At 47.7% G+C, this 17,075-nt stretch overlaps 1 protein-coding gene across 3 annotated transcripts in view; it reads left to right on the forward strand.

Annotated features, from left to right (window-relative positions):
• The window catches only part of HTT (huntingtin), a 120,288-nt gene continuing 103,213 nt past the window's right edge, over positions 1-17,075 (forward strand). For all 3 annotated transcript variants that reach the window (XM_069977352.1, XM_069977353.1, XM_069977354.1), the window contains exon 1: positions 1-323. In XM_069977352.1, the coding sequence (XP_069833453.1) occupies positions 229-323 (95 nt within the window). In that variant the 5' untranslated portion in view covers positions 1-228. The remainder of the gene's footprint in view (positions 324-17,075) is intronic.

Consider the following 17,075-nt stretch of genomic DNA (forward strand, 5'->3'; position numbering starts at 1 on the left):
TGGCTGCGCCGCTTGTCATTGGCTGGGAGAGGTGAAGCGGGTTAGGCTGCGGCTGGAGCTGTCAGTGATGGTTCCTCCCGGTGCTGGCGGCTGGTGATGGCGGTTAGTGAGCGGCGGATGGTAACCGAGCGGCGGCGGAGCGTGCAGACCGCGCAGTGAGCTCTGCTGTCCGGGGCTGTGGTGACCGTGAGGAGCCGGCTGCGGCCTTGTTTTCGCTGCTGAAGGAACATGGCCACCATGGAGAAGCTGATGAGAGCCTTCGAGTCCCTCAAGTCCTTCCAGCAGCAGGGACCGGCGGTGGTGGAGGAGCCGGTGCACAAGGCGTGAGTACCCCGTCACGGAGAATGTCCAGGGGGCCGTATCCCGGGGCCGGTGTGCGGCTCTGCAGGGACTTCATCCTTCTCCTCATAGAAGTCAATGGAAATGTGTCAGCGAATGTCTCCAGGCAACTCAATGGAGGATGATGGGACCGCTGGGACCCTGTGTGGTGTCTATATACTGAGAGCGGAGGTGGAGGGGTATATATACTGACAGAGGAGGGGTATATATATACTGACAGAGGAGGGGTATATATATACTGACAGAGGAGGGGTATATATATACTGACAGAGGAGGGGTATATATATACTGACAGAGGAGGGGTATATATATACTGACAGAGGAGGGGTATATATATACTGACAGAGGAGGGGTATATATATACTGACAGAGGAGGGGTATATATATACTGACAGAGGAGGGGTATATATATACTGACAGAGGAGGGGTATATATATACTGACAGAGGAGGGGTATATATATACTGACAGAGGAGGGGTATATATATACTGACAGAGGAGGGGTATATATATACTGACAGAGGAGGGGTATATATATACTGACAGAGGAGGGGTATATATATACTGACAGAGGAGGGGTATATATATACTGACAGAGGAGGGGTATATATACTGAGAGTGGAGTTGGCGGGGTATATATACTGACAGAGGAGGGGTATATATACTGAGAGCGGAGGTGGCGGGGTATATATATACTGAGAGCGGCGGGGTATATATACTGAGAGTGGCGGGGTATATATACTGAGAGCGGCGGGGTATATATGCGGAGGGGGCGGGGTATATATACTGACAGGAGGTGTATATATACTGAGAGCCGAGGGGGCGGTGTGTATATATACTGAGAGCCGAGGGGGCGGTGTGCATATATACTGAGAGCCGAGGGGGCGGTGTGCATATATACTGACTGCCGAGGGGGCGGTGTGCATATATACTGGCTGCCGAGGGGGCGGTGTGCATATATACTGGCTGCCGAGGTGGCGGTGTGCATATATACTGGCTGCCGAGGGGGCGGTGTGCATATATACTGGCTGCCGAGGGGGCGGTGTGCATATATACTGGCTGCCGAGGGGGCGGTGTGCATATATACTGGCTGCCGAGGGGGCGGTGTGCATATATACTGGCTGCCGAGGGGGCGGTGTGCATATATACTGGCTGCCGAGGGGGCGGTGTGCATATATACTGGCTGCCGAGGGGGCGGTGTGCATATATACTGGCTGCCGAGGGGGCGGTGTGCATATATACTGGCTGCCGAGGGGGCGGTGTGCATATATACTGGCTGCCGAGGTGGCGGTGTGCATATATACTGGCTGCCGAGGTGGCGGTGTGCATATATACTGGCTGCCGAGGTGGCGGTGTGCATATATACTGGCTGCCGAGGTGGCGGTGTGCATATATACTGGCTGCCGAGGTGGCGGTGTGCATATATACTGGCTGCCGAGGTGGCGGTGTGCATATATACTGGCTGCCGAGGTGGCGGTGTGCATATATACTGGCTGCCGAGGTGGCGGTGTGCATATATACTGGCTGCCGAGGTGGCGGTGTGCATATATACTGGCTGCCGAGGTGGCGGTGTGCATATATACTGGCTGCCGAGGTGGCGGTGTGCATATATACTGGCTGCCGAGGTGGCGGTGTGCATATATACTGGCTGCCGAGGTGGCGGTGTGCATATATACTGGCTGCCGAGGTGGCGGTGTGCATATATACTGGCTGCCGAGGTGGCGGTGTGCATATATACTGGCTGCCGAGGTGGCGGTGTGCGTATATACTGGCTGCCGAGGTGGCGGTGTGCGTATATACTGGCTGCCGAGGTGGCGGTGTGCGTATATACTGGCTGCCGAGGTGGCGGTGTGCGTATATACTGGCTGCCGAGGTGGCGGTGTGCGTATATACTGGCTGCCGAGGTGGCGGTGTGCGTATATACTGGCTGCCGAGGTGGCGGTGTGCGTATATACTGGCTGCCGAGGTGGCGGTGTGCGTATATACTGGCTGCCGAGGTGGCGGTGTGCGTATATACTGGCTGCCGAGGTGGCGGTGTGCGTATATACTGGCTGCCGAGGTGGCGGTGTGCGTATATACTGGCTGCCGAGGTGGCGGTGTGCGTATATACTGGCTGCCGAGGTGGCGGTGTGCGTATATACTGGCTGCCGAGGTGGCGGTGTGCGTATATACTGGCTGCCGAGGTGGCGGTGTGCGTATATACTGGCTGCCGAGGTGGCGGTGTGCGTATATACTGGCTGCCGAGGTGGCGGTGTGCGTATATACTGGCTGCCGAGGTGGCGGTGTGCGTATATACTGGCTGCCGAGGTGGCGGTGTGCGTATATACTGGCTGCCGAGGTGGCGGTGTGCGTATATACTGGCTGCCGAGGTGGCGGTGTGCGTATATACTGGCTGCCGAGGTGGCGGTGTGCGTATATACTGGCTGCCGAGGTGGCGGTGTGCGTATATACTGGCTGCCGAGGTGGCGGTGTGCGTATATACTGGCTGCCGAGGTGGCGGTGTGCGTATATACTGGCTGCCGAGGTGGCGGTGTGCGTATATACTGGGTGCCGAGGTGGCGGTGTGCGTATATACTGGCTGCCGAGGTGGCGGTGCGTTTATTAGAGATGGTCCCCGTATGAACCCGAACGCTCGGCATCAAATTCCCGCTGTCTGCCCGCTCGGTGGAGAGGGTGGATACAGCGGGAGGACCGCCTGGAAAACTGGGATATAGCCTATGGCTGTATCCCAGTTTTCCAGGCGGTCCTCCCGCTGGATTAGCCGGCTGCGCGGAGCGGGCAGACAGCGGGAATCATTACCGAGAGTTCGGGTTCGTACGAACCCGAACCGAACTCTGTTTGGACCATCCCTAGCGTTTATATACTGACTGCCGAGGTGGCGGTGCGTATATATACTGACTGCCGAGGTGGCGGTGCGTATATATACTGACTGCCGAGGTGGCGGTGCGTATATATCCTGACTGCCGAGGTGGAGGTGCGTATATATCCTGACTGCCGAGGTGGCGGTGCGTATATATACTGACTGCCGAGGTGGCGGTGCGTATATATACTGACTGCCGAGGTGGCGGTGCGTATATATCCTGACTGCCGAGGTGGCGGTGCGTATATATCCTGACTGCCGAGGTGGCGGTGCGTATGTATCCTGACTGCCGAGGTGGCGGTGCGTATGTATCCTGACTGCCGAGGTGGCGGTGCGTATGTATCCTGACTGCCGAGGTGGCGGTGCGTATGTAGCCTGACTGCCGAGGTGGCGGTGCGTATGTATCCTGACAGCCGAGGTGGCGGTGCGTATGTATCCTGACAGCCGAGGTGGCGGTGCGTATGTATCCTGACAGCCGAGGTGGCGATGCGTCTGTATACTGAGAGTGGAGGTGGCGGTGTGTGTGTGTGTATATATATATATCCAGGAGCTGACTTTACATCTTGACTGTGGAGGTGGCGGCACCTCCTGACTGAACCCCCCTCTGCAGAAGGTGTGTACATACTTAGTGGGTGACTGCTGAGATAACGCTACATCCTGACTGTGGAAGTGTCATAACATCCTGACTGCTGACTGTGGAAGTAGTGGTACATCCTGAGTAGGCGCTTTACTTCTAGGTGATGATATGTCCTGAGGAGGTGACTCCTGACTGCCTGTGACTGTGCATCTTATCGCTGCGTCCTGGCTGGATCACTGGTTGGGGAGGTTATAGTAAATGACGGCTATGTGTCGGTATATCCTGACCAGATGACACGGGAAGTGGCAGCACATGGTGGCTTGGCCACTAACTGTACAAGTGGCGCTGACTGGGTACCTGGTTGTGGAGGTGACGGTATATGCTGAATGGGTGCAACAAGTGTGGGGGCTGCAATACATCCTGACTAGGCAGGTGATGGTCCATGTGGACCGGACGGGTAGCTGTATAACCGGACTATGGGGACAGTAGTATATATCCATCCTGCATATCCCTCCATTACACACTGTGATAACCTGGTAATATACACTTCAGCTTTGGCTGTCCCGGTATGTGTAGTTGTGCCATGTAAAGCTGCACATGTATATATCCAGCATGCACCTGTAATAAGTATAGGGTGTCTCCTGTAATAACATAGATGCCGCAGCACCAGAGGGCACCATCTCTAGGAAAGCACCATGCTGGGTTATAAGGGGGCAGAACAGGTACTGTGTTAGGCTTTCTCAGAAGTGCTGTTGACTGATCTTTCTCCTTGCTGTTCTACTGGTTGGGTGTTGTAGTGTTGCTGTGTACATAGGATTAGTATATAAGCAATGCTTCTACAGGAGAGTATCTGTATACATGTAGTGGTGGCCACCGTACAGCTGTGCACACTGTTTACCTCCATACAGGCTGCACGCACCCGGCTCTGCTGTGCCCTAAGGACCAAGCGGGAGGAAGTAACCTGCCACCGTGACATTCATGCAGCATTTATGAGGACAAAAGGGAAACCGCTAAATAGCAGCAGCAGCTTGTAACTAGTGGTTGGCTAAGGCAGGGGTAGGGCCCCTTGGTCCTCCAGCTGTTGCAAAAGTACAACTCCCATCATGCATGGACGGCCAAAGCTAAAGCTGGTTTTGCAACAGCTGGAGAGCCAAGGTTTCCTGCCCCCGGGCTACCGGGAGGATGGCAGGGGAATTGCTGTATATAGAACACACTGCTATACAAGTATATGGTCAAGGTCCACCCTAAAGCACAGATGTTGCAAAACTACAATTCTCATTATGCCTGGACAGCCAAAGCGTTATGGTAATTGTAGTTTTGTATCAGCTGAAGGACTGCAGGTTTAACTCCTGTGCTCTAGTGTCTGGCTGCACTCACTGTTTTGCTGATTGAGCCATACGTTGTTACCGTATGTATCCCACACTTATCCTTGGTTACATCCTGTATTATACTCCAGAGCTGCACTCACTATTCTGCTGGTGGGGTCACTGTGTACATACATTACATTACTTATCCAGTACTGATCCTGAGTTACATCCTGCATTATGCTCCAGAGCTGCACTCACTGTTATGCTGGTGAGGTCATGGTATACATACATTACTTATCCTGAGTTACATCCTGTCTTATACTCCAGAGCTGCACTCACTATTCTGCTGGTGAGGTCACTGCGCACATACATTACTTATCCTGTACTGAACATGAGTTACATCCTGTATTAAACTTCAGAGCTGCACTCACTATTCTGCTGATGGGGGTCACTGTGTACATATATTATATTACTGATCCTGCACTGATCCTGAGTTACATCCTGTATTATACTTCAGAGCTGCACTCACTATTCTGCTGGTGGGATCACTGTGTTCATTACATTACTTATCCTGTAATATACCCCAGAGCTGCACTTACTATTCTGCTGGTGGGGTCACTGTGTACATACATTACTGATCTGTATTATACTCCAGAGCTGCAGTCACTATTCTGCTGCTGGGGTCACTGTGTACATACATTACATTATGTATCCTGTACTGATCCTGAGTTACATCCTGTATTATACTCCAGAGCTGCACTCACTATTCTGCTGGTGGGGTCACTGTGTACATACATTATGTATCCTGTACTGATCCTGAGTTACATCTTGTATTATACTCCAGAGCTGCACTAACTATTCTGCTGGTGGAGTCACTGTGTTACATTACATTACTTATTCTGATTCAGAGTTACATCCTATGAGTGCAGCTGCGGAGTATAATAAAGATGTAGCTCATGATCAGTACGGGATCAGTAATGTAATATGTGTACACGGTGACCCCACTAGCAGAATAGCGAGTGCAGCAGTATAATACTGGTTGTAACTCAAGATCAGTATAGTGTAAGTAACATATTGTATGTACATGGTGACTCCACCAGCAGAATAGTGATTGCAGCTCTGGAGTGTAATGCAGGATGTAACTCCGGATCAGTAATGTAATGTATGTATACAGTGACCCCACCAGCAGAATAGTGACTGCAGCTCTGAAGTATAATACAGGAGGTAACTCCGGATCAGTGCAGTAAAAGTAATGAAATGCACAGTCACTCTATGAATAGACTTTTCTGAATATAAACATGTTTATGTGATTTGTGTGATTTTTTTGCAGTGGAGAGCACTGTGTAAGCCTAGCCTAAGATGCCGTGTGTTGTGTATAGTAACAGCAGTGTAACTGGATGAGTCATTGTCACAGCGTCCTAGGACAAAGTCCAGCTGAGAGTCTGTGATCTACAGCTGCTCTGCCTATATTTGTTTGTGTAAAATATGCACATAATAGTTTATTGGCCCATCCACTCTCAGCCACCTTCCTGCTGCAGTATCTGGATATGAGTTGTAATGGCGTCTGTTTGCAGATTGTGTTCAGTCTCTTTGGGATAGAATACAACCTCAGGCTGTGGACAACATTACATTGATGTCTAAAAAGGTGTCAGTCGTCTGCTTACTGTCGCTCTTCTAAGTGAAGTACAGTGTCCAGCATGGCTCGCCGCAGTGGTAGAGTACTAAGAGAACTATTAAAGGACTATTCCGTTGGAAAAGAAAATGTTTTCAAATCAACTCATGTCAGAAACTTGTACAGATTTCTAAATTACATATATATATAAAAACCTCAAGCTGCATCTCATAGGACAATACAGGATGTAAGTACTGAGGTTTTATATATATATATATATATATATATATATATATATATATATATATATATATATATATATATATATAAAAAAAACCTCAGTACTTACATCCTGTATTGTCCTATGAGATGCAGCTTGTTACTGAAAGGTGACTGGGAGAAACCTATTACACGGAGACAGACTGAAGCTGCATCTCGTAGGAATACGCAGAGACCATGCAAGATGAGTTAGGGGACCGAAGTTTTATGTCACTGATCTATCACTTGCTATGCGTAGATAAGACCCTGTGCAAGTGCATCCATGATACTTTACCTCACTCTCTATACTAGGTCATGGGAAATGGAGACCAGATTAGGAAACGACTAAGCATGTCTTGCTGCTTTATTTTTGGTGGTAAAATGGTTTAAAGCACGTGCTTTACCGCTTCATTTACAACTGATCCAGAACCGTTCAGCTCGCTATACTCTCTCCTGTGGACAAGAAAACTTTTAATCTGACTTCAGTAATGGCAGCAGCCATAGAGCCCCCTGTACGGAGGAACATGGGGACTTGTATGAAGAGCACTTGCTGTGTAGTAGTGTGTTAGTAGCACTTCAGCAGGAGTGATGGGGTTAAGGTGTGACATGTATTGTGGTGTAGTGCTGGGGTGGAGCTGCACCTGTCATCTCCTGTCTCCCCCGCTCACACAGGTTTCCATAGTATTCACCATCCACCACCTATGCTTTCCAATACAGTACGGAGGTGTCTGTGACTGAGAGAAATGTGCGGCGTTCAGAAATCCTACCTGTCCTGGTCATTTCCATATTGCTGTTTCTGCGTCTTGCAGTATGATATACACTTTTCTTTTATCAACTGATTTCCTCTTATTTCGGTAATTTAGACCTAAAAATGTAAACTGGTAAATTCCTGCAGAGTAGTGTACTGTTATGGCACCAACAGGAGCTGGAGTGTGGCAGCCAGTCATATACCAGTCCTCAGGAAGCCTAGCTATTGTAGCTGGATAGCTATGCTTCCTGAGGATGCTGTGTGTAACAGTGAAACATGTTGAAGGGGCTACTCCTGATGCTCACACACTGTATAAATCATAACCAGCACTGACATTAACTCTAGGGCTACAAGAATTAGATGATAATGGGCATAACCGCTCGGGAGTATGTGCTTTTAATACTTACCGCATGATTTTATAGGGAACCAATCACCTCAAAAATGCAAATATAGCTTTTTAAATGTGCTGTTAGAGCACACCGCACAATTTCCATACATGTTTCTATATACTCCCTGCCTCCCATGTGTAATCCATAAAGTAATTTTATAAAACTGGCGCCCAGTATGCAAATTACATCAGGTAGTCACCTGGGCGGTGGTTGGGCTAGATGGTAGTCACAGTCAGTCCGGGTCCCCTGGGCGTTCTTCGTCGGTAATCACGCCCCTCTGGGCGTGATTCAAATCACCCAGTAGCTCTGACATCACTCGGGAGGGCACCTGTGACTGTGATTACAATCTAGCCGAACACCGCCCAGGTGACTACCTGATGTAATTTGCATACCGGGCGCCAGTTTTATAAAGTTACTTTATGGATTACACAGGGGAGGCAGGGAGTATATAGAAACATGTATGGAAAGTGTGCTGTGTGCTCTATCAGCACATTTAGGGTATATTCACACGGGCGGGCTCGCAGCGAGTTTCTCGCTGCGCGCCCGGCAGGTCCTGTCAGTTCCCATAAACTACATACTTGCTGCGGTCTAAACGACCGCAGCGAGTATGTAATTATACCGCGCTTAACCCCTTCTACTCCCGCCGGCTCCCCCGCTGTAAGCAGCATACATTACCTGTCCTTGCTGCACGGGTCCGGCGTCCTGCTCTCCCGTCCGGCCAGTGGCTGCGGCTGGGCAACACACTAATTGGCCGGACGGGAGAGCAGGACGCCGGACCCGTGCAGCAAGGACAGGTAATGTATGCTGCTTACAGCGGGGGAGCCGGCGGGAGTAGAAGGGGTTAAGCGCGGTATAATTACATACTCGCTGCGGTCGTTTAGACCGCAGCAAGTATGTAGTTTATGGGAACTGACAGGACCTGCCGGGCTCGCAGCGAGAATCTCGCTGCGAGCCCCCCCGTGTGAATGTACCCTTAAAAAGCTATATATGCATTTTGAAGGTAATTGGTTCCCCTTTAAGTAATTAAAAGGGAAGTTTTAAGCAGGACTGTGGAGTGGACACCAACTCCTGAATCAGGGACCAGCTCCGACTCCAGCTCCTTCATAAATGGCTAATGAGACACCAGGCAAGTTATTATCGTACTGGTGTACAGAAGTTCTGACTTAGCAACTTCTTTATAATGTCCTACATGATCCTGGGGCGACTTCTGAGTGAATAAGGCAAAGATATAAAGCAGATTCCCCTGTGTGTGTGTGTGTGTGTGTGTGTGTGTGTGTGTGTGTGTACAGTGGATGCAGCCAGTCTCCAGCCTCCATGTCCTGAACAACTCAAAACTAGACTAGATGGAGCAGGTGGTCTTTTTATGCTTACAATCTTCTATGTTTCTAATGAAGTATACACAAAGAAGGATTTATCAGCACTATGTCAGGGTCTGCGCTGCTGAATCATTGCGGCCCACAGGAACTACTCGCTCAGCCAGTGACTGCAGCTGTGCCCAGCCTCACTCACTGGTTGGCTGAGTAGGGCCATGACATCACAGGAGTGGGAGCTCGGCAGGGGACCATAAGTGGGGACTGTGGGAGCCGGGTAAATAGGACTTTTTTATTATGATCTCACCACCCCCTGCCCCCCTGGATTTGTCACTGTTGCCCACACACCCTGCTGTCGCCATAGTGCGTGCGCGCGCACACACACACACACACACACACACAGCCTGCTGCAGCCATAGCACACTGAAGAAAAACACACTAATTTCTCCAAGAGAGAAAACACCACACTGAGGTTACTGCTTCACTACTTATGTCTTTTTTTCTTCTCCTCTATATTACACAGGATATCTTCATATTACACTGCTGCTCATATACAGTCATCCAGCATCAAGGAAGAGAACAGCACAGATCTCCCCCCACACAATGGACTCTTCCAGCTTAGGAACAAACTGCCAAATAGTGACCGACATCTCCCTGACCACCCTTATGTAATAGGCCCAGTTATTTATTACTGATATATGGAGAAAACTAAATGTATGGGAGAAAGGGTTTTTCTGGTTTTAATAAGGGGCTCAGATTGATAGAACATAAAATATATTAATAAGGAACATTTATAAAATTCATATGAAAATTAAAATTGAAAATTTTGAAAGATTTCTTTTTTTTAAAAGCTCCTGCCAAAGCTTACTCCAACTCTGACTCCACATCCCTGTTAAGAAGGAAGGGGGTGGGTGGACTATACTGAGATTTGGGACATGTTGGGATCAAAACATAACAGTATCAGATTTTGAGGAGCTGAGCTTACCCTGGAGGATTTTGTACAACCTGACCATTGTGATTGGGGTTTTAAAATTGTCCCGTTATGCTCCAGGGTGACGGATAGACCCTGGCATTCATTTATTAGGGCTTGTTCAAATAACACATCTCCATCATTTCAAATTTACGACCTTTGGATCTAGCAGCCTCCTTGTTGGAAGTTCCTGCGGCTCACCGGGGGTAAATATGAGGTTTGGCATTTGGAATGAGAGGTGTCGGGAGCGGCTCCTGGTCTGTCCCCCTGTGATGTTGTATGAGCCCTCAGATTTGTGTTCGCTATTAGTGAATATCCATAAATGACCCCCGGGGCTTGTTAATAGGCAATGATTTATTTGCAGAGTGTTTTTGGAGGTAATTAATTTAAATAGAAAAAATGTGTTTATCGCCGTCATTATAACAAGCCACATCTGCTTCAGTTTTGCATCAACAGTCCAGAAATATCACCCATCCTAAAACTCCAATAGTTTGTCTCGTCCATGCCGTGTCCCACATCTCCACCGGATATTGTCCTGTTCACATATATTGTCATTTTGATGGTTTTGATTTTTCCCATCTGGGATGGATCCTGGTTCTTGTATCAAAATATTTGTTCCACCTTCTCACCTTATGTTTCTCCAAAATATCCTTGTGTGGGTCTTTGTCTGTTAGTGAAGCCTTAAAGGGATACTCCGACCCTTGTATACAACATAATAAACAACGTATTTACATCATGCTCCCAGTGAACAATCCCACCACCACTTATGAGATGGACTTGGAGATAATAAATAAATATATATATATATTCTGTATCATCAGGCCCTGTCTCCTCCGGTTGTCAGTCATTGTGGAGGAGGTGGGGCCTGACGATACAGTCTGTGGAGGAATGGGGAAATGTCACTGGAGAGATCACAAGCAGTGATGTAAGTATAGACTGCTTGTTATCTGGAAACTGACAGCACAGAGATATACATATCCTTTATGTACAGCATATCCTATGCATATCTCTGCTGTCAGTTTGCTTTTATGGTTATTGGCCACAGAAACACCTGTTAACACAGGTTGATGTGCGGCCGACAACGATAAATTTTAAAGCCTGCTCTAAAGACGCGATCAGTTGATCACAGTGTCTTTTACACGAGCTGATTATAGACCGCATGAGCGTTTCTAGCAACGCTCCTGGCCGATACTCTGCCCATGTAAAAGGCCCTAAAACTTCCCAGCCTATAGAATACCCATTACCCCGAGCTGCAGCTCTCCAGCTGCCGCTAAACTACAACTCCCATCAGGCCCTGACAACTGATGGGAATTGCAGTTTTGCAACAGTCAGAGAGCCAAGTTGGACAGCTGTTTTTGCTGCCAGCAGGTGTATGGCGATCACCAAAACCATTTGATAGGATCATCAGGTGTTAAGAAAAATCATTGCTCGACCTAGTAAGGTAGCTACCATGGAGGTAGACCATGCAACTGTTATGGGGCCCGTGCGGCCCTGATGGAAGTGTGGTCTGCCTTCATGGTACTAGTTACGTCACTGACAGAGGCTGGCACCCGCAGCCACCAGGGCCCCCTTTCTCCAGACCAGCATGCCTGGGAGAATGAAGTAACGCTTGGGGACTGAACCGTGCTGGGTATATCACTATATTATATAACTATGATAAATACATACATAACCCTCTGTATATTATCCTTATCCTACTTGTATCCTCTAATTCTATATTATACTGTACTTATATTCCTCCTACTTATACAATTTTTTTCTCATTACTAGAATAAACCTATACTAATCTTCTCATTCTATACTATTAGCTTATAACTTTTTTTCATTTTTATCGCCTTAACTATATTATTCTTATCTTATTACTACCTTACATTTACCTTCTACCAATTTACTATATAACTTATCATTTTGCTATATTATCTTTTTAAAGCTATATTACTCTAGTAATCTAATCTAGTATACTTTTTTTAATATACTCATAATAATCCTGTTTTATTTCTGTGCTATCTAGCATATAACTTAACAGGTAATGCTGAAAGGAATGGAATATTATATTTTATATTTCTTTAACTTCCGGGGTTATTGGTCTTATTTTTTAAAAGCCATCTAATAATATAAAAGTTATGCAAGTTGCATATCGTTTTAATCGTACCAACGTCAGGAACATGTATAACATGTCAGTTTTTTCCATAGGACAAACAGCGTAAAAACTAAATCCGCCCAAAGAAAAAGAATTACGTTTATTTTTCAATTTCTCTGCGCACATAATTTTTTTCTGGTTTCGCAGCATATTTTATGCAAAAATTAAGTCTGCCATTGCAAAGTACAATTAGTGACGCAAAAAATAAGGGCTCGTGTGGGTTTCTAGGTGAAAAAATGCAAGTGCTTTGGCCTTTTAAACACAAGGAGGAAAAAACGAAAACGCAAAAACGAAAATTGCCTCCGTCCTGAAGAGGTTAAAATGGATCTCTGCGTCATGATGTCCATTAGACACAGAATACGCTATTGTGATTGGAGCTAATAAGCTGAGGGTGACCAGTAGACCATTTCCATCAAGTGTTGTTGGTCTGCCGCAGTGAGCAGGTACACCTTTCAGCGTCTCTTACCTCCATGGTGTGACATCTGTCATTGTTCTTTACTCATCAATTTGTATAAAGGGCACAGAAAAAGAAAAAATGTGGATGAAATGTTGTAAAAGAATGAAGAGTGATGCAGTGAGAGAGCTTCTTCTGTCACTGTGGAGAAGGGTGATGAGTGATAGAAGAATCCCCCTATGCATCAGCTCTGCTGTATATCTAGCAGGGGCAGTGACGTCTCCTCCCGGCCGTCCACGCTGAAAGCCTGTAGAGTGTAAAGCGGAAAATTGGTCACATCCGACTGCTCTCTGGAAATTGCTTTTCCTATAAGTAGAGAGATAACTTTCCGTCACTTTAGACCGTCATAGTTTGGCCTGATATTACTTTGCTTCGCCATAAAGTAAATCTTTATAACTTTGTTATATGGAATGATTGGGTAGAGTCCACGCTTAGGTGTTGGGCAGTGTTCACACTCGTTGACATGTAATACATCATTTTTATTTTTCATCTTAAAACAGGTAAAAGAAAATTTTGTAATATTTTGTATGGAGGAATGCCAGTGAACGGGGTCATGTAAGGACCTGCCACAAGAGCGCTATATATATATTGTATACAGCAAGGGTCAGTAAACCTGATAATCCAGATTATGGTACAGGCTGGAGCTGGAGATCCCTATAAGCTTCTCAGCAGCGATCTGTGTTGGTCCTCGGGGAACTTATTAGGCAGCTGATAGCTGTGACTGTATGAGCTGTGTATTGCTATACAGACAGGAGGGAGCCCCGCTAGTCACCTGGACTCGTATCCACATTGTGCACATGGTGTTAGTGGTTCTCGGGAGCTCTGCTCGACAAGATGGCCAACCTTTCACTACTATCTCTTAAACTTATTTTACAGAATCGAACTATATATATTTGCTCAAAAAATAAAGGGAACACTCAAATGACACATCTTAGATCTGAATGAATGAAGTATTCTCATTGAATACTTTGTTCTGTACAAAGGTGAATGTGCTGACAACAGAACCACATAAACATCATCAATGGAAATCACATTTATTAACCAACGGAGGCCTGGATCTGGAGTCACACACAAAATTAAAGTGGAAAAACACACTACAGGTAGAGATGAGCGAACCTGGAGCATGCTCAAGTCCATCCGAACCCGAACTTTCGGCATTTGATTAGCGGGGGCTGCTGAAGTTGGATAAAGCCCTAAGGCTATCTGAAAAACATGGATATAGTCATTGGCTGTATCCATGTTTTCCAGACAACCTTGGATAAAGCTCTAAGTTCAGCAGCCCCAGCTAATCAAATACCGAACGTTCGGGTTAGGATCGACTCAGACCCGAACCCGGTTCACTCATCTCTAACTACAGGCGGATTCAACTTTGATGAAATGTCCTTAAAAGAAGTCAGAATGAGGCTGAGTATTGTGTGTGGCCTCCACTTGTCTGTATGATCTCCCTACAATGCCTGGGCATGCTCCTGATGAGGTGGCGGATAGTCTCCTGAGGGAACTCCTCCTGGACAGTCTGTGGTGCAACATGACATTGGTGGATGGAGCGAGACATAATGTCCCAGATGTGCTCAATCGGATTCAGGTCCGGGGAACAGGCGGGCCAGTCCATAGCTTTAATGCCTTCATCTTGCAGGAACTGCTGACACACTCCAGCCACATGAGGTCTACCATTGTCCAGCATCAGGAGGTACCCAGGGCCAACCGCACCAGCATATGGTCTCACAAGGGGTCTGAGGATCTCATCTCTGTACCTAATGGCAGTCAGGCTACCTCTGGCCAGCACATGGAGGGCTGTGCCGCCCTCCAAAGAAATGCCACTCCACACCATTACTGACCCACTGCCAAACCGGTCATGCTGAAGGATGTTGCAGGCAGCAGATCGCTCTCCACAGCGTCTCCTGACTCTCATATGTGCTCAGTGTGAACCTGCTTTCATCTGTAAAGAGTACAGGGCTCCAGTGGCAAATTTGCTAATCCTGGTGTTCTCTGGCAAATGCCAAGCGTCCTGCACGGTTTTGGGCTGGGATCACAACCCCCACCTGTGGACGTCGGGCCTCATATAATCCTCGTGGAGTCGGTTTCTAACCGTTTGTGCAGACACATGCACATTTGTGGCCTGCTGGAGGTCATTTTGCAGGGCTCTGGCAGTGCTCCTCCTGTTCCTCCTTGCACAAAGGTGGAGGTAGCGGTCCCGCTGCTGGGTTGTTGCCCTCCTACAGCCTCCTCCACGTCTCCTGGTGTACTGGCCTGTCTCCTGGTAGCACTTCCAGCTTCTGGACACTACACTGACAGGCGCAGCAAACCATCTTGCCACAGCTCCCATTGATGTGCTATCCTGGAATAGCTGCACTACCTGAGCCACTTGTGTGGGTTGTAGAGTCCGTCTCATGCTACCACAAGTGTGAAAGCACCACCAAGTGACCAAAACATCAGCCAGAAAGCATAGGTACTGAGAAGTGGCCTGTGGTCCCCACCTGCAGAACCCTCCTTTTAATGAGTGTGTCTTTCTAATTGCCAATAATTTCCACCATTGCCATAATTTCCAAAATTATGGTGCGTTTACACGTAACGATTATTGTGCGAATTTGCGTGATAACTATCGAATTCGAATGATCGTACGTGTAAACACAGCGAACGATCAAACGACGAACGAGAAATCGTTCATTTTGATCTTTCAACATGTTATCAAATCGTCGTTCGCAAAAAATTCGCCGATCGTTCCGTGTAAACACGGCGATCGGAACGGCGGCGGTGGGGGCAATCTGAGCGGTGGCGATCGGGGCGGCGCAGGGGGCTGCTGCGGATGAGCAGGGGGCCGGGCTGCGGGCGCGCAATCGCAAAACGATTTTTCCGTACGATATATCGTACCGTCTAAACGCTGATCGTTATGGAAAAAAAAAACGTTACTCCGACATCGTTAATCGTATGATCGGGCCAATTATCGTTTTGTGTAAACGCACCCATTAGCATTACCCATTAGTACAACAGCATGTGAATTGTCAATCCGTGTTGCTTCCTAAGTGGACAGTTTTGATTTCACAGAAGTTTGATTTAGGGTAGCTTCACACGTACCGTATCGCTGCGTTTTTTAACGCTGCGTCTTTAACTCTGCGTTTTTGCTGCGTTTTTTACATGCGCGTTTTGATTTTCACATGATTTTCATCGCACCAAAAACGCACCGTTAAAGACGCACCGTTAAAAATGCAGTGATACGGTATGTGTGAAGCTACCCTTAGGGTGCTAACACACACACACCGTATTGCAGTGAATTTTCTGCTGCGATATGCAGCAGATACGCAGCAGATAATTCTGCACCATCAAATCTACTGCGTATCTGCTGCACATCAGTCGTGTGTGTTAGCACCCTTACTTGGAGTTGTGGTGTTTAAAGGATACCTGTCACCCCTCGTGCCGGGGTGACAGGCTCCCGGCCCCCAGTTAGAGCGCCCTATACTTACCTAATCGCGCCGGGTCCCGCTTTTGGATCCGGTCGGGTCACGGAGATATCAGCTGCCGAAGCCCGGCGCGCGCGCGCGCTCACAGGAGAGTCCGATGCCCATAAAGAATGACGGAGCATCGGACTCCCCATTCATTCTCTATGAGCGTCGGACTCTGCTGTGTGCGCGTGCGCCGGGCTTCGGGAGCTGAAATCTCTGTGACCCGACCGACTCAGGAAGCGGGACCTGGCGCGATTAGGTGAGTATAGAGGGATCTAGCAGGGGGTCAGGAGCCTGTCACCCCAGCACGGGGGGTGACAGGTCCTCTTTAAGCGTTCCGTTTTATTTTATTTTTTTTTTTGAGCAGTGTATATATTAGAACCAGGTACTCCAAGTAGGGAGCAGTAATAACTTCTGAGTAAATTCATACCATTACAGCCGATAGCAGGAACATATGGGTGCTATTTCTGTAAACAGTACAGATCCCCAGAGAAGTCAATGTGTGAATTATTCCTACAGATCAATATGTAGTCTGCCATTGTCTCCTCCAGTCTGTAAAGTAATACCAGGAATCAGACCTTAAGAGACAGGTGCCATTATTATCATCCTCTCTATTCAATAGCCAAATTACATACTTTGCAAATGCATTCATTTAGCAAACATGTCTCCCTCTCC

The sequence above is a fragment of the Dendropsophus ebraccatus genome, chromosome 7 (assembly GCF_027789765.1).
Source record: "Dendropsophus ebraccatus isolate aDenEbr1 chromosome 7, aDenEbr1.pat, whole genome shotgun sequence".
In the NCBI taxonomy this organism is placed as follows: Eukaryota; Metazoa; Chordata; class Amphibia; order Anura; family Hylidae; genus Dendropsophus; species Dendropsophus ebraccatus.